Source organism: Oratosquilla oratoria, chromosome 40 (assembly GCF_046742065.1).
Source record: "Oratosquilla oratoria isolate Oo_2021 chromosome 40, ASM4674206v1, whole genome shotgun sequence".
NCBI lineage: Eukaryota > Metazoa > Arthropoda > Malacostraca > Stomatopoda > Squillidae > Oratosquilla > Oratosquilla oratoria.
In genome coordinates this window covers 39,897,885-39,922,034 of record NC_134816.1, presented here as the reverse complement: position 1 = coordinate 39,922,034, position 24,150 = coordinate 39,897,885, and the positions used below count along the sequence as shown (strand labels likewise).

Genomic DNA, 24,150 nt, shown 5'->3' with positions numbered 1-24,150 from the left:
ATTTTTTTCGCACCCGACCTAGATATGGACCAAGGGGTCTCCTGTCGGCATGCTCCGCCTTTGTAATCCTTTGTAATCCTTTTTTGTATGTGTGCGTACACATTATAACAATAGAATATATGTTGAATTACAGACTACTAAGAAACTTATTGTAGCAGATAATTTCAATATCTCGTTATAAACCTGATTCGAATTACATGCATAAATATAATTCAATAAGAATTGTATTTTATAAAAGGTAGAGGAAGCTGAAGTACATTGATAGGGTCTGATAAAATCATTTTGTTATTATGAAAAATGAAAATGCATACAGTACTATATGTTCTAATTATTCATTATACATTGGTGGCATGTAATAACGACATAAAGGTATTTTTCATTATCAAAAATGTACCTTGGGGGCAGAAACATGGAACATAAGAGAGGAAGAGAGAAGGAGTTTGAATGTGTTTGAGATGAAATGTCTGAGAAGTATGATAGGGATTACTAGGCTAGATAGAGTGAGAAATGAGGAGGTGAGGAGGAGAACAGGGGTGGAAAGGGAGCGGGAGATAGAGTTTATGAAAGAGTATTAGGATGGTTTGGACACATGGAAAGAATGAGTGAAGAAAGATTAGTAAAAGAAGTGCGGAAGGCAAAGGTGGAAGGAGTGAATATGAGGGGGCGTCCTAGGATGGGATGGATGGATGGGGTAAAAGGGGCATTACAAAAGAGAGGAATGTCTGTTGAGGAAGGACGGGAGAGGACAGAAGATAGGTGTTAATGGAGAAGGGTTGTGTATGGATGATGCTGTGATGCGTGAGAGGGAGTGGGTGGGGGACGGGGGGTGAGGAATTATGTATGAGAAAAAGAAATTGACGCAGCCCGAAGGGATTTCTCCCCGTCTTTTCCTTTTCTGCATGAGGGGACGGAGAGGGGGGGGGGGGTCGCCGAATTTATTAAGCGGCCTTGCTGTGGATGTGCTGTGTCTTATCTTACGACACAGCTTCTGTCCCAGGGCAGTGGACAGGATGCAGGGATGACCCGTCATCCAGGAGGTGCCAAGATAAAAGGGAGGGAGGAGGGTGGAGGGGAGTAGAATATGTGGAGAATGGAATGGGTGGGAGTTGTTTCTATGCCTTTTTCTTTTTAGCTACCCCCCGTGTAAGGGGGAAAAGCCTTTGGTATATGTATGTGTATATGTATGTGGAGGGGGGCACTTACCCATGTCGAGGCCCTGCTTGGTGAGTGTCTGCACAGTGCTTTGAGGCAAGGAGGTCATTTGTAGCACAAAGGATGCACCATTTTCAGGGAGAAGGCGAATCAAACTTTGCCAAAACTCTACAATGTTTTATAGCCCTTCCAGATGTAGCTTCCTTTCTTTATATTGTCATCAACTAAAAGCGAACGCCATTGTTGATCAACAGTCAAACTAATCCTAGGAAAACTAATCTTAGGAATCCTAATCCTAGTCATCAATCGATCAGTAGTCAAACCAACCCTAGGCAAACTAATCCTAGGAATGCTAATCCTAATTGTCAAACTAATCCTAGGAAACCCTTAGTTAGAAATCCACCCGATCTAACGTGAGCAAGGCCGTCCACGATTTTGACGTGGTCTATACTTTCAGAGCTTTCAGTACTGGGTCAGACAAATTGATCCTTTGAAGAATTTGGCACACAGCTTCCTTGCATCAATCTCTGCACCTCATAAAAAAAAAAACTCGCAGGTCGGATGCGGGAAAAAGAATTATAATAATGATAAATAAAAGAAAAATAAACAAAAATTATGATAATATAGATAATAATAAATAGAATACATAGATTTATAGGTACAGTTAAATGATTAACAAACAGGTAAATACCAAATGATAATAAATTGACAGATAACTAATTATAGATAAAAATCTAGCAAATGATAATAGACAAACAAATGACAGCAAACAAATAAACCTGTACTGATTCATTTGCCATTATTCCAGTGTATATCTGATTAACTTGTAACTGCTTTAGTGTAGTTAATGCTGTTCATGAACAAAAATAGACAAAATTAATAAATAATTGATAAATAGAATGAATAAACACAATAAACATATAGAATTAGTAAATAGATAAGATTATTAGATAATATACTTATAAACAGATAAATAAGAAACAGATAAATAAGTAGATAAGATAGGTAAATGATAATAGAAATAAATGGATAAGAATAATAACAAACTCCTGTTTCTCCCCTTTTTAGGAACTCAGGGAAACACAATGACGATATTCTTATCCCCCACTCTATGTATCACAATGAATTACAAATGTGATCGATGATAGAGCTCCATAGAGGATAGAAACGCCGGTAAACTTAAACTTGTCCATTTTGTTTTATGTTAGGATTATCTTCTAATAGTTCTAGTAAGTAAACAAAAGATTATTTCGTTGCATTTTATTGCATCCAAGTTAAAACAGTAACATATCAACGATGAAAGAGATAACAAACAAACAACAAACAAACAGAAACACAAAAAATGCGATGTGTTCATCGACAAAATAAAACTAATTAAATTATAAATAAAGTGTGTGTGTGTGTGTGTGTGTGTGTGTGTGTGTGTGTGTGTGTGTGTGTGTGTGTGTGTGTGTGTGTGTGTGTGTGTGTGTATCTATTTATATATATATATATATATATATATATATATATATATATATATATATATATGCTAATAAGAACACGGGTACGTGTGTTCACTTATGCAAAGTAGACCACTTGGAAAAAGAAACTAACGAAGCAGAGCACTTTCGTATATTACATCTTCATCTTTTTGCACTGAAGATGTAATATACGAAAGCGCTCTGCTTAGTTTCTTTTTCCAAGTGGTCTACCTTGCATATATATATATATATATATATATATATATATATATATATATATATATATACATATATATATGTAATATACATATATATATATATATATATATATATATATATATATATATATATATATACATACAGTAAACCCTCGATATAACGAACGATATGGGGACGGGGGTCGTCTTTATATCTGAAGATCCGTTATAACCGAGGATCCGTTCTATCCGATGGAAATAGCAGACAAATCCGTTATATCCCGAAGTTCGTCCGGTATTAGAAATTAGTAGGATTAAAAATGATATGAAAAGGGAAATGTATAATCAATATGCCTAATTTTAGGCAACGAATACATACATTTGTAATGTATTGTTTTGTTCAAGAAGGCACTTTTTTCTAAATTATTTATTTTTTAGATTAAAGGGATCTTTAACTCTTCCCTTGGAAGGAGAGAGGTCCCTACATCCTCGGGGTGAGACAGGAAGGGATAACTTAACGCCACCGGGTAGAACATGTGATTCCCAACCTGGTGTTCGCGATTTTCTTTTTTTTTTGGGGGGGGGGGAGGCTAGGGGCTTGTAGTCTTTCTTTTTTCAAATTTCTTTGTAGCCCTAAGCGTAACATGAAATTAATATTAAACCATACAAGACTTCTCGTTGTGTATAAATATACAATATCTTCAAGTTTTACATATATACCTTCTATGTAACTGGAAAAATCTGTGGCCTCTATAATGCCTTCCTAATTAGACGGCCTTTAATTGCCCCCCCCCCAAAAAAAAATCTAGAACGGTCCCGTGCAGTACCACCTGCCTAACCTTTTGATGACGGTGTAGCCTCAGTTCCTACCGACGGTGGCTGCGGGGGGAGGGGGAGGGTAGGGGGGGAGAAAAGTACTCCGGTGGGAGGGGAGGAGGGGGAGAGGAGGGGAAGAGGGGAAGGGGGAGGAAGGTACTCGGGGGGGGAGGAGGGGATAGGGAGGGGAGAGAAAGGCATTCTGGGGAGGGGGAGGGGGAAAGGAGGGAGAGGGGGAAAGGGGGGAGAGGGGGAACTCTCCTGAAGAGTAGGATAGAAACTCTTCACTTCTTGTTTTTGTAGACAAAGACGTTTGGAACGATGTAGGGCCAAGGGAGCACCGCGGTAGACCCTTGTGATACTGTATGGATGGCCGGGGCTCTGCCTGGGTGCTGGGCGATCACGATCGGCACGCGCACCAGGTTGATAATGGTAGGCGCCTTCTCGTCATCTGAGGGTAAGGTAAGAGATGAGACTGTAGTGGGAGACTTTAGTGGAAGACTTTAGTAGGAGGCTATAGTGGGAGACTATAGTGGGAGGCTAGTGGGAGACTGTAGTAGGAGACTGTAGTGGGAGATTGTAGTGGAAGACTCTAGTGGGAGGCTATAGTGGGAGACTATAGTGGGAGACTAGTGGGAGACTGTAGTGGGAGACTGTGGTGGGAGACTGTAGTGGGAGATTGTAGTGGAAGACTCTAGTGGGAGGCTATAGTGGGAGACTATAGTGGGAGATTATAGTGGGAGACTGTAGTGGGAGATTATGGTGGGAGACTGTAGTGGGAGACTAGAGGGAGACTGTAGTAGGAGACTGTAGTGGGAGATTGTAGCAGGAGACTAGTGAGGGACTGTAGTGGAAGATTATAGTGGGAGACTGTAGTGGGCGGCTATAGTGGGAGACTGTAGTGGGAGACTGTAGTAGGAGACTGTATTGGGAGACTGTAGTGGGAGGCTATAGTTGGAGATTCTAGTGGGAGAATATAGTGGGAGATTATAGTGGGAGACTGTAGTAGGAGACTGTATTGGGAGACTGTAGTGGGAGGCTATAGTTGGAGACTACAGTGGGAGACTACAGTGGGAGCCTATAGCTGGAGGCTATAGTGGGAGACTGTAGTGGGAGGCTATAGCTGGAGATTATAGTGGGAGACTGAAGTGGGAGGCTATAGTTGAAGACAACAGTGGGAGACTGGTGGGGGACTATAGTGGGAGATTGTAGTGGGAGGCTATAGCTAGAGACTATAGTGGGAGACTGGTCATGGACTATAGTGAGAGACTATAGTAGGAGACTCTACTTGGAGACTGTGGTGGGAGAGTATATTGGGAGACCGTAGTGGAAGACTAGTGGAGATTGTAGTGGGAGTATTGTGGGAGACTGTGGTGGGAGACTGTACTGAGAGACTGTAGTGGGAGACTATAGTGGGAGACTATAGCGAGAGACTATAGTAGTGGGAGGAGGGCTGTAGTGGTATGGAGTGGGAGTGGGGGAGGGTTGTAGTGGGAGGCTTATATAATCGGAGTCCAAAAGATATATCTCATATTTCTTATTTGCCGTCGCGTGATTCTATTCAAATGACGTAATCCCTTCTTCCTCCCCCACTCCCCTCCCCTTCCTCCTCCTCCCCTCCTCCTCCTCCCCCTCCCGCCCCTCCCCTCCCCACTCCTCCCCCCTCCCCCACTCCCCTCCCCCTCCTTCCACTTCCCTACTCCCCTCCCCCTCCCTCACTCTCCATCCCCTCCCCTCCCCCTCCCCCTCCTCCTCCCCTCCTCCCTCTCCCCCTGTTATCGAAGAACTACGGTGACGTCATGACCCCTGACGTCATAACCCCTGACGTCATAACCTCTGACATCATAACCTCTGACGTCATAACCCCTTGTAAAACCATCGATAAGATCGTAAGTAAGGAAGAAAGAGAAAGACGACTCGAAGAGGAGGTGCGGTTACCAGATTGAGCCTTTGCCGTCGTCGTCGTCGTCGTCGTTGTTGTCGTCGTCGTCGTCGTCGTTTCTTCTGTAGTCGTAGGTTCTTCTCCTTCCTCCTCACGAGTGTTGATGATGTTGTCGTTCGCCCAACACTCCTCCATGTACTTGTCCAGGTTCTTGTACTTGCAAGTCTTTTCGTAAACGACCCTTTGAATATCATAAAAAAAAACAATAATGATGATAATAATAATAATGATAATAGTGATAATAATGATAATAAAATAATAATAATAATAATAATAATAATAATAATAATAATAATAATAATAATAATAATAATAATAATAATAATAATAATAATAATAGTAATAATAATGATAATAATAATAATGATAATAATAATAATAGTAATAATAATGATAATAATAATAATGATAATAAATAATAGAATAATAATAATAATAATGATAATAATAATAATAATAATGATAATAATAATATTAATAATAGTAATAATAATAATTTATAATAATATTAATAATAATAATAATAATAATAAATAATAATAAGCAATAAGTAATAATAATAATAATGATGGTAATAATGATAGAAAATAAATAATAATAACGATTATAATGATGGTAATAATAATAATAATGATAATGAAACAATAATAATAGTGATAATAATAATAATAATAATAATAATAATAATAATAATAATAATAATAATAATAATAATAATAATAATAATAATAATAATAATAATGATAATAATGATAATGATAATAACAATAATAATAATAACAATAATATTGATAATGATATTTATCATTTCATTTTTTTTGACGAACACAAATCACAGTAATTTCTATTCAACGTTTGTCATTATTTCCTTTTTTATCATTCTTGTTTCTATTAGTTTATTTATTTATTTATTTATCTATCTATTTATTCACTTATTAGCTTACCAAGCTGAATATCCCGTCCCTTTGCCTTTCCAATTCTCAGTATCTTCGATGATCGTTTTGATACATTTCAAATCATCTGTAATATCGTCGTCAAGTAGATCTGCAGAAGAATAGAAAAAAATTAAATAAATAAATAAGTAAGATAAATAAATAAATAAATAAATAAATGGTAGATGAATTAAATGAGTTAATGATGATAACAATTGATGAACTGATTAATCGGTTATTTTGTTTATAATAGGTTTGTAGTAAGTTGGGTCATAAAAGTCACCCATGGTAGCGGTAATGGGCGATGAGGGTGGATGGTGTGGGTGAGTGTTATTTGGGTACCATGGGATTCAGGATTCGAACTTCGTCTCTGGTAACTAGCGTTTCTACCCATGGAGACGCAGTACTGAGGTGGTAGCAAAGGAGAGATTAATTAACTTATTTATTTACTTATTCATTTGTTAGTTAGTTATTTATTCATTTATTTCATTTCATTCTTATTTATCTATATTTTGTCACTAAATTATTTATCTATTTGTTTATTATTTATTTATTTGTTTATTTATTTCTATTCTTACTTATCTATGTTTTTGTCACAATTCTATTTATTCATTTATTTATTTATCTACATATCTATTGATTTATTTATTTAATTCGATTCTTATTAATCTATGTTTTTGTCACAAATTTATTTATTTGTTTATCAATTATTAATTTATTCATCTGTTTATTTAATTTTATTCTAATTTATCTATCTTTTCCGTGACAAAAAAAAAAAAAATATTTTCACATGCACAAACCGCACGACTGTCTTACCTGTGCACGGCATGTTACACGCGTTTCTTCCATTGTAGTGATCTTGACACCAGTACCTACTGTTCAGCTGAAAAAGCCCGTAATCATAACTCCCGTCGTGGTTGAACTTATTCACGGCTTCTGAGTTGAAAGTAGATTCATATCTTGCTATGCAAACCCCTGTGAGGAGCAACAAACAGCATTAGACTCCTGAGAACCATCTTCCCCTATTATAGAGGCGCCGTGACCAGTTGCATCGCCTTTGACCTGAGCTGTGTGACGGGAGTGAGGGGGGGACCCTTTCGCCTTCAAGGCGTTGGAAGGCTTAGGGTGTCCAATGGGGTTTAAGGTGTATGTAGTGAGGGTGTACTTTCGTTCAGCTACCCTCCTTATTAGGGGGATTTTTTTTTTTTTTTTTTTTTTTTTTTTAAGAGCGGTCTTAGTCCCCAGTCACACCGTCACGATTCTGGTCAAATGCTGTGAATTTGAAAAGCTCCAGACGACTTCGCCTATAGTGTTCTAGACTTCACCAAGTCTACAATTCAACAATGCGTCGAATATTCGCAGAGGTTTATCATCTCTAAGCTCGTCATTCAGCTTCTCAACATATGACGCAGAGGTAATACGACATTTGGAGATTCGAAAAAAAAAAGTAAACAAAGTCGTTTCTACTCAAACGCACTCACTTGGGTCGTGATGGTGTGACCGGGGCTTTAATGTCCTCGAGGGGTGCAAAGGATGGGCAAGTCGGTGGCCTGCAAATGTTTAATAAACACAACGTCAATCGATGTCTCTCGGGTGGAAAACATGAGCTTCAGTGAACTCGGTCGACTTGGAGTACAGGATTGCAATTACACCACTTCTCTCTCTCTCTCTCCCTCTCTCTCTCTCTCTCTCTCTCTCTCTCTCTCTCTCTCTCTCTCTCTCTCTCTCTCTCTCTCTCTCTCTCTCTCTCTCTCTCTCTCTCTCTCTCTCTCTCTCTCTCTCTTTCTCTCTCTCTCTCCCCCAAAAAGTGGCCAGCCCCCCATTATCCCCCCCAACTGAAATGAGCAAATTGAAAATTTAAAACACTCATTGAAATAATATTATTAAGTGGAATTTTTAATTGCCAGGGCTAAAGATTTGTCAGCCATCAGTGCTAGCCCTACCATTAACCCCCTCCCCTTCTGAAATGAGGATAATATATGTGTATTATCATATTACTATTAGCCCCCCAAAAAAATTTGCTCAGCCCCCCCTTAGCCTCCCCAACTAAAAATTCCTGGCGCCGCCGCTGAAAATCCTATACACAATTATACTCATTGTACTATAAAGCTACGAGTATATACATACATACATACATACATACAGTACATACGTACATACATACATACATATACCAAAGGCTTTTCCCCCCCTTACACGGGAGGTAGCCAAAATACAAAGGCATAGAAACCACTTCCATCCATTCCATCCCCTACGTACTCCATTCCCCTCTACCCCCTCTTATATTGGCACCTTCTGGATGACGGGTCATCCCTGCATCTTGTCCACACATAGATGGTAAATAAGAGAGAGAGAGAGAGAGAGAGGTACATACTAATCACGACGTATGCCACACACTGAACAGACTCCTTGAAGCGCACGACGGAATATAGCATAAAATAATTAGGAAGAAGGCGTCCTTGCGTTTGCGCCGCGCGTTGTACGCACATGCACAGCGCTGTGTGAAAGGTCCCGTTGAACGCCACTGAATGAACCCCGCGTACGCGGACGCGCATACGGGAACGCTCGTGTGAAACAGCTTGAAGCGGGTCTTACACGCTCAATAATATTGCGCAATATTTCGTATTGTACAATATTATTGATGGTGTAGGGAGGGTATTGAATAGGCACACCTGTTTGCTGATGTCTCCAATATATTGTGCCATTCGTCAGTAATATTGCACAGAATATTGCGCAATATTATTGATCGCGTAGTGCCTGTTTTAGAGTGAGTTTGATGTAAAGGTGGCTTGGGAAGCCTACCATGTTCAATTTGAGTCTTTCATGGTTTACAGGATTCGAACCCGCCCGGACGTTAACCTTGCAGGAGACGATGTCCGCGCTATACCACTGCAGTGGCGATAAGAACATAAGAATGGAGGAGACTGCAAGAGACCATAAGGCCTACACTAGGCAGTTCCATGTCCATGATCACCTATCATCCCAGGTCAGCTTAGGTCAGAGGTGAGTAGCGGTTAGGAGCTATTACTCATGGAGGGTGCCTTTCCTATCTGTGCACCGTGGCCAGGATTCGAACACACCCGAAATCCCCCAAAGGATTACCAAACATGCACGCTACCAACAAGCCACGGCGGGGCTCCAGTATGAATGGAGTAGACTGCAAGAGACCATAAGGCCTACACTAGGCAGTTCCTTACCGCCCGTCCTCCCCATGCATAAAGTTGTGTAACCTTTTCTAACAACCGATAGATTCAGCGCTAACTAACTACGTGGTTACTAAGTCTATTCCATTCGTTAACCACACTATTGGTTAACCAGGTCTTGTATATTTACTTCTCTGAGAGAAATAGCATTCAGATAATAACCAAAGGATAATGAGAGAACACAGAACTTACAAGTTAGTATTTACAAACATATGTATAGAAAACGACAATACAACATAGTAAATAGAAAATACAAACTCCCATTATCAAGTGAAATTTATCATCTTTTACAAAACTAAGGAAACTACCCAGTTAGCAAAATATAAACTACCATCAGGAAACAATAAAACAACAACAAAAACAAAGAATTTTACTTCCTCAGGTCTACAAACAAAAGCACCGTTTTCTAAGACTGACGTGTCATATCCACTACTACACTTTGATCTTAGCCAAAAGGCCGAGAAGCGATGATAGACTTTATTTGGCAATGAATCAATGTACATGAAGTGCAAATAATGACAAGAACACATAGTTCGAGATAATAAATGTAAATTGCCGAGGATAACACAAAAAGCATGTACGCTTATTTCCATTGTGGTCCTCATCAGGTTATTATTCTACACTAAGTCACACGGACAACATACGTAGGGGTTTGAGGGGACTAGAGACACTCATGAGTAATACCAGTCAGTACACATATGACGCATAAACATTGTTATAGTTTTGCTAATATTACTGAAATGTTTGTACACATAGGAACATTGAGTCCAAAAATTTGAGCACCATCCAAAAGGAACATTGCGTTAAGCCAAGGAACAACAAAATATTGTTAAACTGTAACAAAACAGTATGAGTGAGTACTATATCGGAGTAGTACCATTAATAATATACTGCATTTTTCTACATCTGTATCAACATGTATGAGTACTATATCAGAGTAGGACCATTAATGATATACTACAATATTCTACATCTGTAACAACATGTAGTTACAGTGAATCCTACACTGCAGCTAGGATCACCTATTAAATAAATCTAACATTTAACCTGAATCTCAGGAAGGAGTGGGCAATTACTATGAGCACCAGGGAGTAGTACATTATAACCTGAAGCACCAGAGGTAGGGTACAGGGGACCAGTACTCGAATGAGTAAAACAACAAGGAGAATGAGGAAAAAGGTCAGATCATAACTGTTCTCAGACCCTACCTGAGACATATACCAAATTATGACTGGCAAAACAAAGGCGGAAACCAATTTGTAAACATCAATCATTGTTATGCTGAACTAAACTTCTGAAGAACAAAAAAAAAAAGGTGGGAGGGGAGGTCAGAACAGTTATGAGTGAACGCAGATATGGATGGTATTACTCATGGAATCAGGTATCCCTCACTAAGCTAGTAGTACACAAAATCAAGGCTGTTGTCTGTCCATAGCTGAGACATATACCCTTGACTTTTTTCTTGAAGGTAACCTTGCTATTTGTCTTCTTAATGGACACAGGTAGTGAGTTCCATAGTAGAGCACCTGTGAAGTGAAAACTGTTTTTGGTGAAGGGACCTGCATGAGGTACAATAAGAGACTCTTGACTGTTCCGGGTTCGATTCTCAGCCGATAATGTCATACCCAGTGATCTTGGAAAAAATATACATATGCCACAGTCGTGCGGTTTATCTGTTCAGGATATTTCAGGAAAACAAATAAACCTGATTAAATCCAGTAAATCCGCTAACGTCTGTTGGTTCATAATTGTAAATAAGATGTGCTTCTTCTTCCTCAATGCTTGCGAATTGCTGGGAGTTCAGACGCGCTGAAAGAAAACCAGGATGGTTTAGGGGTGACTATAGCACTTGTTAATTTTCTTCATGCTCTTAATATCTACATTATTAACATTCCTGGCTTATACATACTCCTCCTCTTCCTCCTCCTGCTCCTTCTCCTCCTCGTTCTCATCCTCTTCTTCTTCCTCCTCCTCTTCCTCCTCCTCCTCCTCCTCCTCTTCCTCCTGTGCCCCCGCAATATTCCCATATCTTAAGACAGTGTTTCTCAATTTTTTTTTTTAGGCGACCCTAATATAATCCTCATGATAAGACCACGACACCACTAATCTATTGTAATGTTATAAAAGACAAAGTTAGCATCATGGAACTTTATTATAGCAAATTAATTTAAAAAAAATTAGCACGCAAGATGTCTTGGCGAGCGCAGGAAAGACGCTTGGCGAGGTCACTTGGGGTTCCGACCCCGCCACACTCCGCCCTCCGCTGCGTCCCTGCGTCCGCTCCCTCATTAGCACAGTGTGCTCCACCCTCCAGCGCCTCCACATCGAAGTCCCTAAGGCCGAGGTTGATCACGGACCGCCTCCATGGAGTATTCCACAGCCTTATGTCACCCTCACACCCACATCAAAGATAGGCCCACCGCCCCTCCCTGGAGCACGTCACCGCAGTGTCCTCCTACGTCCCTGCTGCGCACCATAGCTACGTAGATGGATCCTTACAGCCAGACGGTAGCGCGGGTTGCGCCATCTACTCACCGGATGTTGAGCCACCTGAAGGAGGCTGGGTTGGTCGTCGCAAGCTACCCAACTCCTCCACCTCGAAGTACTGCGAACTACAGTCACTCCTGCTGGCTGTCAACCTACTCTGTCAGCGGCGACTGGACTGCGTGGTACTGTGTGACTCCCAGTCCACCCTACGGGCCATCTCGTCTTCCCAACCCATAATACACCGCCGCCCCCCCCCCTCCCTCATCCATCACATTTTACAACAGCTAGTCATACCTCAAGGGCACTCTCTCACCATCATAAGATTTCTGTGGATTCCCTCCCACGTTGGCTGGAATCGCTGCCAATGAAAAGGCAGACCTCCTCGACAAAAATGCCTGTCAACTGCCACTGACCGACGATGCTACACCCTCCCCATTCTGCTACAAGAAGATCATACACTCTGCCACTCTTCTAACAACTCTCTACCGCATGAATGCAGAGCGCGCACAAGGACCATCGGTACTACGACCACTTACGTCTCTCCCCACCCCCCACCCCACCTCCGAGATATCGCAAGCACGGACTCATCGTTCGCAGACACAATACTGTGACTTCACGGCTTCGCCTCGGTTAGTTACAGACCGCTGTGGCAAGTCCCTGAGGCGGGGGACGTACCACACTACTCCACCTGCAAGCATTGCGACAATTCCAACGCCAACAGTCTCCACCACTACTGCCTCGAATGTCCCTCAGTAGAGACCTGTTGCCCCAAAGCCAAGACCTAATACATGCGTGTCACTTTCTCTTAACGGACAATAATCTAGACACTGTTGTCCTAATTCGACACCCTAACTTTGGTGGATGCTAAAGCTTACCTCACCTTGATTACCAGTATATTTCCCCTTACAGGATGTAATAGAACTGCCTAGTAAAGGCCTTGTGGTCTCTTGCAGTCTCCTTCTCTCTTATGCTCTTATATTCTTATTATTGCCGTACATCTTCACTGTACGTGGTAACGTGACCCGCGCGTCACGCATACTATGTATACAGTAGATAAAAATTACCTACTGCACTAGGTTTGTCGCTCTATAAGTGTAGTAAATTTATAAAAAAAAAAAAAATCATCCTACATGTACTCGTCCTCCTCCCCGTCCTTCTTACCCTGGTTGACGAAGAAGTTCCCGAAGTACTGGCCTACTTCGATGGCGGGGGACGAGTGGGGGATGTTGTCGTACTTGTGCCTGCCCCGTGGCCCACTCGAGGGCGTTCTTCTCCGGGTGCCACTGAACGCCGTAGAAGGGCAGATGATTGTACTCCACCGTCGACACGAACTCGAGCCCATCAGCGTCCCGGTTCGTCGTTAGGAGAAGATAGTCTTCGGCCAGTCCAGAAGCGGTCAGGTTCTGTTACAACATATATGAATATACATACACACATATTCTAAATCAACTTCCTTTGGGAAAAAATACCTCGTGCAAAGACAACTCTATAATCATAAACTTGTCATAACTTTTAATAAAATAATAATCACAAGTCCAGAAGTGGTCAGGTTCTGTTACAACATATGTAAACATACATACATATACACACACACATTTTTTAATTAATTCCTTTGGAAGAAAAAGTCTAGTGCAAAGAGAAAAAGCAGATAAAAAAAACTATAATCATAAACTTGTGATAACTTTTACTAAAATAATAATCACAAGTCCATCTCTGAGTTGAATAAAATCGTCTACATTTAACCAGAATAGAGTCTATGGTGTGGGTCAAAGTTTACCAGCCACGGAGTGCCTCCACAAGGGAATACAATCGCCTGGCAATGGACCTCAGACTTTGGTTCTCTCGATCTCTCTCTTTCTGTGTGTAGGTGTGTGTGTGTGTGTGTGTGTGTGTGTGTGTGTGTGTGTGTGTGTGTGTGTGTGTGTGTGTGTGTGTGTGTATGTGTGTGTGTGTGTGTGTGTGTGTGTGTATGTGTGTGTGTGTGTATGTGTGTGTGTGTGTGTGTGTGTGTGTGTGTGTGTGTGTGTGTGTGTGTGTGTGTGTGTGTGTGTGTGTGTAACTGGTAAATGGCTACATGTGTGTTGTATGTTTGAGTCAGATGTTTACGATTTGGGAATGTGGATGTCAGCAAGACTGGATGTATTGCAAGAGGCCAGTGTCTGTCGGCACCTTTTTGTATGCACGTGGATCACGTGTCAGGCATGTGATATATCGTAATGGTTAGTAATGGTATATGGACACTCTCCCTCTCTTTTACATATTTCAAAGATGGACACAGGGGTAATAGATAAATAAACAAATAATCAATAGATGAACAAATAGGCAAACATAATGAATGAGGATGAATAGATAAGACTAAATTGATAAATGGATAGACAGACGAATAAAGATGACTATAAATCAATAAAAACAAATAAGATCGACCTCATAATGTCGTTCCTCCAAGAGTCTTCCTGTATTGGTTCCTCACGATCACTCAACTCCCTCGTCATGCACCACCGGTGGAAGTTGACGGTGACCCTCTCCTGCCACAAAGCTTCCAGAATGTTCCCCGGGACGCCACTCAATAACCTGGACTGTCGAAACCCTGCAAAAGGTAAGAGGCAATAAATTAGTGTTGGAAAGTGATCATTGTCGTGATGGCCCTCATTTTCATTATCATACACTTACTCGTATTATCACATTTAGAGTCATCATCATTATTGTCATCATTATTGTTATCATACATTTATTATTACATCTATGATTATCATCGTTATTGTTATCATACATTCATTATTACATCTATAGTTATCATCATTGTTGCCACCATTACTGTTACCATACACTTATTATCACAGCTATAGTCATCATCGTTGTCATCATTATTGTTATTATACATTCATTATCACATTTATAGTTATCACCATTATTGTCATCATTATTGTTATCATCACTACATTCACTGTCACTGGGTCCAAATGAAATGGCGTACTTGGTCTTTTCGAAAGTGGCACTCTCTCGACCAGCGGTTCCCAAACTGTGAGTAAATTACCCGCTGGGGGGGGGGGAGGTAACAAATATTCGGGGATTAATGGAGAGGTGACAATAAATGAAAAATAAAATAAATAAAAAATTGCTGTGCCCGGCATTAGGTTGACTTAGTACGTATAGTTGTAAAACTGCTCAATACGAAGAACACGACCTCATAAGACGAAGAACAAGACCTCATACCTGGCTCAAAGCCTAAAGGCTTCGCCTCATTCATAGAATCACACTTGGTCAGTCAGTTCGACATCCCCGCCGACTGGTACATGAGCCGCTGTCGTTCGGTCGACAGAGTCAGGCGCGGATCTAGGAACAAAGTTTGGGGGGGGCCCGACGGCAGAATTTTCGGTTGTTTAACGAGCATTAGCATTACCGTTTCTCCACTCACGGGATTCTTATTTGTTAATAACTGGCGGACTGACCTAAATGAATGGGCATAACCATCTGCTCTAGGTGCCAGTGTTTCTCTTCGGATTCAAATGAGAGAGGAATTTTGTATCTTATCAAAACTTTATTGAAAGTAAGAAATTAATAGCTAGAGACCTAGAGACATTAGACCTCAATTTAAATGTAGAATATATATATAAGACAGTAAGCATTATACTTTATAATATTACCTATAATAGTAGCCTTAAAAGTAACATGCAAAGGTTATTACACTGAAAGGATTATTCACACTGCAGCCTAAGCAAAGAGAAGACGGCGGTTCCATAAATGATACAATGATAATAAAAATGGATTATAACATGGATTAAACATGGATTATAAAAATGAAATAGTGAACTGAAATGAAATCGGGCCAAAGGGCCAAAGCCAAAAGGGGGGGGCCCGGGCCCCCTGGGCCCCCCCTTATATCCGCGCCTGGACAGTGTCAGGCTCGCGGGGAGGCGAAACGACGTCTGCCCCTCCACGTATATTCGCTTACAGACGCTCCCCGTTACTCTCAGGTCCAGGGTGGGCATATGGGGATTCGTTGTATTCACGCACGGGACCTCTGCCGCGAATTCTGTACCTGTTACGAAACTTGGGAGTCAAGACAACCGTTGCATTTCAGTCCGTGCTCACAGCAGTCGTCGTAGTTGTCTCGACGCCACTATCGCTCCCGGTGTTCGCCTCGCCTTTTCCTTTTCCTGTCGGCGAAGGTGCCCCAACATGCTGCTGGTCCCCCAACTACTCCGTCCATCTTCGTTCGCACGCACGTGTACCTCACTGGCATTTTGTAATGAATGTACAACGGCGTAAACTGGGAGGCCTGTGCAGTCAGTCTGCACGTGCATAATGTTTACAATTGTGACATTTCACAGATTTCAGGACGTAATGCTTGTGACATTACATAACGTACGCTATTTTCAAAGGTACTCGTTTTGCATAACATGGTCATACTCTGCTTCTGCCATGTTGTACGCTTGGTGTCTTTGAAATACTCGGACGCGCACACAAAGTATCTTACGCCCAATCACAAACACCGATTAATTTGTCAAAACATTAGATTTTTTTCTTTATATACCAGAAAAACAAAACACAATTTCAGGAACAAGATTCACCACATTAATACAAATGTTGATATAAGTCATTAACTTGGCCACTTATTTCAACAATAAGTTCTCCCTCTTCGCTGTTTGCTGTCATCAGAACGGAAGCCGATATGACGTCACGTCGCTGATTACAAAGGATTACAAAGGCGGAGCATGCCGACAGGAGACCTTTTGATCCATATCTAGGTCGGATGCAAAAAAAAAAAAAAAGAAAAAAAAAAAAATCATATTAGTAATAAAATAATAAATAAAAATTATAATAATGTAAATAACAAATAAAATACATAAATAAATGCATAGGTATAGTTAAAATAATAAACAAACAGGTAAATAGTAAATAATAAATTGACATATAACTAATGATAAATGAAAATCAGACAGACAAATGATAACAAAACAAAAACAAATAATATAAGATAAATTATAATCATTACAGCATCTTACTTAGGTGTTTATCTAAATGATTCTTAAAGCTTCGAACTGAACTACATTGCACTACCTGTGCAGGAAGTTTATTCCATTCATTAACTACACGGTTGGCAAAGTTGTTTCTACCTACTTCCAAACTGAATCTATTTCCGGACAGTTTGAGACCATTGTTTCTTGTCTGATTCTCATTCAATGTGAAAATTTGGTCACTTTTGATGTTGTCAATTCCCTTTAAAATCTTAAAGACCTGTATCAAGTCACCTCTGAGTACGCTTTTTTAGGGAAAACAGATTCATGTGCTTTAGTCGATTTTCGTATGATTTATTTTTGATATTTGGAATCAGTTTTGTGGCTCGCCGTTGTACTTTTTCCAATCTGTCAATGTCTTTAATGAGATTCGGTGACCATACGGAAACAGCATATTCCAAATGTGGACGAACTAACGATCTATATAGCTTGTTAATGAGTGATGGACTTTTGAAATCAAAAGATCGCGCAATCAGTCCCAGAATCTTATTTGCTTTCTCAGAGGCTGAAATACATTGCTTAGATGATTTGAGGTCGTTACTGATAATTACGCCGAGATCTTTTTCACTATCCACTTTTGTTAACGAATTTCCAAATAACTTGTAATCGTACTTACTGTTATTTTTACCTATGTGCATTACCTTGCATTTACTTGTGTTAAATTTCATTAGCCACTTTTCAGACCATTGCTGTAATTTATTTAAATCTTCTTGAATATCTAATTGGTTTGAGTGATCATTTGCCACTCCGCACAGTTTTGTATCATCAGCAAATTTGGAAACAGTAGATTTTAGTCCATGGTCTATATCATTTATATATACTATGAATAGAAGTGGCCCAAGAACGGAACCCTGAGGAACTCCACTTGCAACACTTTTCCATCCAGAAGTTTTTCCATTTAAAACAACTCTCTGTTTTCGACCATTCAACCAGTTACTAGTCCAACCTAATAGGCTACCACTTATTCCATGCAAAGCTAGTTTAGTAAGTAGTCTTTCGTGTGGGACGGTATCAAAAGCTTTTGCAAAGTCTAGATATATTAAATCTATATTGTTTCTTTTGTCATAATTCGAGATAACTGTGTTGTAGAATTCGAGTAAGTTAGTCACGCAAGAACGTTTCCGTCTGAAACCATGCTGGCTATCATTTATCAAACGGTTACTTTCTAAATGATGTTCGATAGCATCTCTGATGATAGTTTCCATTATTTTTCCTACGATTGAAGTCAAACTTATAGGCCTATAGTTATTTGGTTTCTTTTTGTCACCTTTTTTGAATATTGGAGTAACGTTAGCTAGCTTCCATTCTCTTGGGACATCTCCGGACATGATGGATTTCTTGAAAATAATTTCTAATGGAACAACAATCTCATTTTTCATTTCCTTTAAGATTCTTGGATGCCAACCGTCAGGCCCTGGTGTTTTATTAACTTTGAGTTTGTCTATACAACTTTTAATTTTTTCTTTTGTTATATTTACCGTAGTGAGTAAGTTTACCCTAGACTTTTCACAGGTTTCAGTTTGGAGTTCACTTTGAGGTGTTTCATTTACGAATACCGAGCTAAAATAATTGTTTAAGATATTACACATTCCTTCATTTGAATATTCAAGTTGACCGTCAGCAGATAATAGTGGACCAATGTGATTCCTAACAACCTTTTTATCTCTAATGTAACTATAGAATTCTTTGGGATTCTCTTTGGATTTCTCAGCGATGTTCATTTCGTATTGTCGTTTTCTTTTTCTTAATGTCTTTTTTAAATCTCTCTGTATTGATACATAAGTTTCATAGTCATTAGATGCACCCGAGCACTTATATTTCTTATAAGCCTGTCTCTTTTTAGCAATACTTTTTTCAGTTTCTTTGTCGAGCCACTTTGGGCGAGCCTGATTTGGGGGACGTCTGTCCTTAAAAGGAATGTAAGTTTGAATCATCTTAGTGAGCGTATTTTGAAATATTTCCCACATCTGATCTACAGGCCTTTCGTTTAATTCTACAGAACAACCATCTTGACACGTCTGTCTGTTTCTTGCATTTTCCTTCATATCTTTGTTAAACTTTTAAACAAGCTCTAATACAACTCTTAGTTTATCCGTATATGTAATTGAAAAGTAGATACAGTACAATATTGGAGCTAAAACAGAGGACATACACAGACCACAGACTGCAGAAGAAACACTTTTCGTTAGACTACTATGCTCTCTATTCAGTCAGAGATCAACTCGGCACAGAATTCACTCTCTTGGCGAATTAGAAGTCCCCCCTCCCTCGTCCAGCGCTGCATAAAGGCAAAGACAGAAGAGATCTGACAGTGCAGCTCAGGAGTTCTCAACCTCTTCCCTTATGTACCCCGTTCTTATGCAGCGCTGTTCAAAGGCCTCGTAGGAATCCCATCACTAGTGGATAGAACCCCTAGTGCATCCACCAACTATCACTAGCTTTTGATCTGTGGCCCTATTTGCGAACCACGGTGGCCCACTGAACCACAGTTTAAGAACCACTGAGAGGGAACCGCACAACCAAAGTCAAGCTACACCCGCCTCCACCTACTCCAGACGGTTCCTCTAAAGCTCTTCACTGACTTGAGGGCTCAACCGGAATCGTAGCCGGACTCTTGGGGACTGCGGGTCCCCTGCAACACGGAACCGTGTCCGGGTAACTTGGGGCCGCCGTTCCATATCATTCATCTATCGGAGGTGGAGGAGGAGGAGGATACGGGGATGATCTGGTTGTGATTTTGGGTTCCCCCGAAATGACCAAACGTCGCAATCTAGCGAGCCAGGGCGAAGGAGCGAACAAGAGCACCACAGGACCCACCGGATTTTGCCCGACATTTACACGCCTGGGGGAGAAGTGGAGAAATCCGAACCAGTTGCAGTGCCATACTCGAGAGGCAAAGACGTGCCCTTCATGAGAAGGTTACAATACCCTTCGCCCGACTTTCCAGAACAGCCCAGGAGGAGCCCACAGCACCCACAGCAGGACCCAGGACTCACCCAGCGCCCAGATGGCAAGCCTTTCCACTGCAGCAACAATCTTGGTCCTGGGCTTGGGGACTCGGTGGATTTTTTTGCTTCGCTGAACTTCGCTGTAAGATTGGACTTTTGTTTTCTAACATTAACCCGTAGGCTACTACTACTACTACTACTACTACTACTACTACTACTACTACTACTACTACTACTACTACTACTACTACTACTACTACTACTACTACTACTACTACTACTACTACTACTACTACTACTACTACTACTACTACTACAGGGCATGATAGGTAAGGTGGAGGAGAGGGGGGAGGGGGAGGGGGTTAGTGTAGAGAAAGAATGAAATGGAAGGAAGTTGAAGTTATGATAATTAATAGGTGTGGGGCAGACCCACTTGCTGTTTTAGTCATTATATTTGGTGACTGGTAATGTGTCTACCTTTGACGTGGAGCTTGATCTACGTAGTTAGTTTCGTGTTTGTGGATAACTGGAGGTTCGGTCCATCTTCTTCCATCTTCTTCTTGTAGGTTTCGGGTCATCTTTTTCTTCGCTCTTGAGTTGTTTGTTGTTGATGTTCTTTGTTGGTCATTAATTTTAGTTAGTTTCCTATTTTCTTATATAAATGTATACGACTGCTTGTTCCTATTCTAGGTTTTGACATCTATGGGGTAAGTTCTGTGTTCATTGGTGATGGGGTAGGGTCTTGATTTCTATACGTCGTATTCATTTTTTTTTTTTTTTCAATAAGTATGACTTTTTTCCTTACATTTGTATGAAAACTAGTGGTACTTGTTGCAGTTTATTTTTAGGGGAGGGTAGTGATTTCTATTTTGTCATACTCATTGTTTTTTATGATATCACGTGCGATTTTTTTTCGCATGTGTTATCATTTTCAAATAATAATAACAATAATAATGATAGTAATAGTGTTAGTAGAGTTAGTAGAACAACGATGGGATGATAGAGAGGTGTATCTGTGTTTTACTGTATGTATTTAGGTTCAGGTGGGGGTCCCTTGATGATTGGGGACACTCTAGGCCACCAGATGTGGTCATGTCCGTTTTCTGTGTCTATGTTATACTAATTCTGGATTTAATATTGTTAGTCTGTTCCATGTTCTGTATGCTAGTCTGTAGAGTCTTGTGTTAAGGGGTTCGAGTTTGTATTGTATGTGTAGTTCTTCTAATAGGTATGGGGGTATAGAGTGAGTGGCGAATCTAAGTGCTTTGTTTTATGTTGCTTGTACTTTGTGAAGTTGGTTTTGTTTTAATGTGATAGTTGTTATTGGTATGTATTCCAGTTGAGGTCTCACGAGTACTTTGTATAGTCTTAACACTTATTTGGTGTCTAGGTTTCTGAATCGTCTTTAGTGTTTTTTCTCTTTGTTGTTTTCTGTAATTTGTGTATGTTTGTAGACCTCTGTTTCCAAGTGTTAGTCCTAGTATCTTTATGTTTCTTTTTTTGTGTGTATTTGTGTGTTTCCTATCCATATTTCTGCTGGTTTGTATGTTGATATATTTAGTAATTCAAACTGCTGTGTTTGTTTGTATTTTCCATTGTTGTTCAGATGTGTTTATTGTTTCTATTGTTCTGCTATTTTTTTTTTTTTGTCCTAACATGTGTTTATTTCTTTTGTTAGGGTATGTGATTTCTTGTGTTAGGTTATCTGCAAATTGTATGTGTGCGACCCCGTGTGTTGGCCTGGGGGTGTCACGTGTGTAGAGGTTGAATAGGGTTGGTGAAAGGATGTTTCCTTGGAGAACTCCACTGTGTATGTTGAAGGGTCGTCCTGTATAATGGTGTATTTGTATTTGTGCTTTTCTGTTGTCGAGGTAATTACAGAGTATTCTTGTTAGTATGTCTAGGAGATGTGTTTGGTGTATTTTATGTTTAAGTCCAGTGTGCCATATTTTGTCAAATGCTTTTGTTATGTCTCGTGATATTATGTTACATCCGTGTTTGTGTCGTTGGCTTATGGCTATTGTTTCGTAAAGTGTGGCTATGGCTGTGTGTGTGCTCCTCTTCTTCTTGTGAATCCGTGTTGATTTTCGTTTATTAGGTTGTTGTTATATAAGCGTTTGAGTATTCTTTGTAGTATGAGTTTTTCTAGTATTTTTCCTGGGACTTCAAGTAGTGATATTGGTCTGTAGTTGTTTATGTCTGTGAGTTTTTTTTTCCGTGTTTGGGTATGAATGATAGTGTAGCTGTTTTGAATGTGTCGGGAAATTATCCCATGCTGAATGTTTCATTGAAGATTTGTGTGAGTAATTGTAGTGTTGAGTCTGGAATGTTAGTGTTATTTTGTTTGTTTGTGAGTGTCCGGGTGTTTTGTCTTTGATTTTTCTTTTTATTATTATTATTTATTTGATATCAGTTAGTGTAAAAGGTTTTGTGAGTGTGTTGTCTGGGTTGAGTCGTCTCATGTCAGCTAAGTTGATAGGGGTAATGTCTTCTTGTATGTCTTGTACTTGTGCTGTGATTGTTCTTTCGTGTTCCATGTCAAATGTTGCATTTTCTGCTGGTGTGATCCTAAATATGTTTTTCAAGTGCTGTCTGAATATGTGTTCTTTGTCTTTGTCTGTGTGTATCTTGCGGTTATTGTGTATGATGTAAGGGGTGGTGTTAGTAGGTGTTCCTGTCAGTCTTTTTATCTGTGTCCAAAAGTATTTGGTGTCATTGTAATGTAGGTTTAATTTTCGTATTTCATTGTTCCAGTGTTCGTCGTATAGTTGTCTGTTTTCTTCTAATAGTTGGTTTTGTCTGTCGCGTAGTGCTTGTTTTGCTTGTGGTGTCCCTGTGCCGTTATTGTGTGCTTGTGTTTGTAATTGCTGATATTGCCATTGTAGTAGTTTCGATGTATCTGATTGTCTTGGGTGTGGTAGAATTTTATGTTTCGTTTTGGGAATGTGTTTATCCATGGCTTGACGTATCATATTGTACCATGTGTTGAGTTTGTCATCAATGCATTGTTTGTTGCGTGTTTTTGTTTTTTTGTTGTTGTTTTTTTTGTCTTTGTCATATTTTGTTCTTTCCATGTTCAATGTGGTTTGGAATCCTGTCCAGTCTGCTTGTGGAATGAGTATCTTTCTGGTGTAGGTATTGTTATTGGTTTTGTTGCTAACGTTAAATTTATTGGGATGTGATCTGAGGTAGTTATTTGTCCTGGTGTGATTCTGTAGTTTAAGTGGTGGTGTCTCTTTGTTAGAATTATGTCTGGTGTTCCTTGTCCGTTGAGTGTAATGAAGGTGGGAAAGTCTGGCTCTCAGGGTCTTAAGTGTCCTCCTTGAATTAATTGTGCTATCTGTCTTCCCAAGATGTTTGTGCTGCTGTGTCCTAATGTAGGGTGTTTGTCGTTCATGTCTCCTATCATGTATACAGGCAGTCTTATTCTTGTTAGTCTTGGTATGTCATCTGTGGGGAAGAAGGGACGTCTGGGGAATAGGTATACACAACTCTGTATCTCTTTCATTTAGTCCGGGGATGTAATATACGAAAATACTTACTGTCTACAAGTTGCCCTTCTCCTGTGGTTATTTTGCATGTATATGTATATATTTATTTTAAGCTCTATCAAGGGATTCAAACCGTGACTTATGCCGACATAATCACAGAACCAAGACACTAGAAACTGAGCCATGAACGATGATACGAAAGAATTACTCGAGTCCCCGAGCACACTCTTTATGTCTACAGCAACCGTAGTCTCATTTTCATAGATACCTTTCATTTAGGCAAGCCCTCCGACAAGTTGTGTTGTCGCCATCAAGAAATTGTCAAGAATCGAGTTTTAAATTTGTAGTGTCGTTCATGGCTTGGTAGCAGTGTGTTGGCATCTTCATTATGTCGGCACAGAATGGGGATCGAATCCCTTCACAGAGTCTATGGACAAAAAATCAAATGGTCCTGAAAATACACACACATATATATAAATAAGCACACATCCATGTATATAT

The 24,150-nt window shown here is 40.0% G+C and overlaps 2 protein-coding genes across 2 annotated transcripts in view; one reads left to right on the top strand and one right to left on the bottom strand.

Annotated features, from left to right (window-relative positions):
* Positions 1-24,150, top strand: part of LOC143020803 (uncharacterized) — a 137,192-nt gene that overhangs the window by 102,862 nt on the left and 10,180 nt on the right. The window lies entirely within an intron of this gene.
* On the bottom strand, positions 3,913-8,133 carry LOC143020746 (uncharacterized). Its single transcript, XM_076177468.1, has 4 exons — positions 7,319-8,133; positions 6,515-6,614; positions 5,567-5,751; positions 3,913-4,079 (listed from the first exon to the last, which is right to left on the bottom strand). The coding sequence occupies exons 1-4, from the start codon at positions 7,329-7,331 to the stop codon at positions 3,913-3,915; spliced, it is 465 nt and encodes a 154-aa protein (XP_076033583.1). The 5' UTR covers positions 7,332-8,133.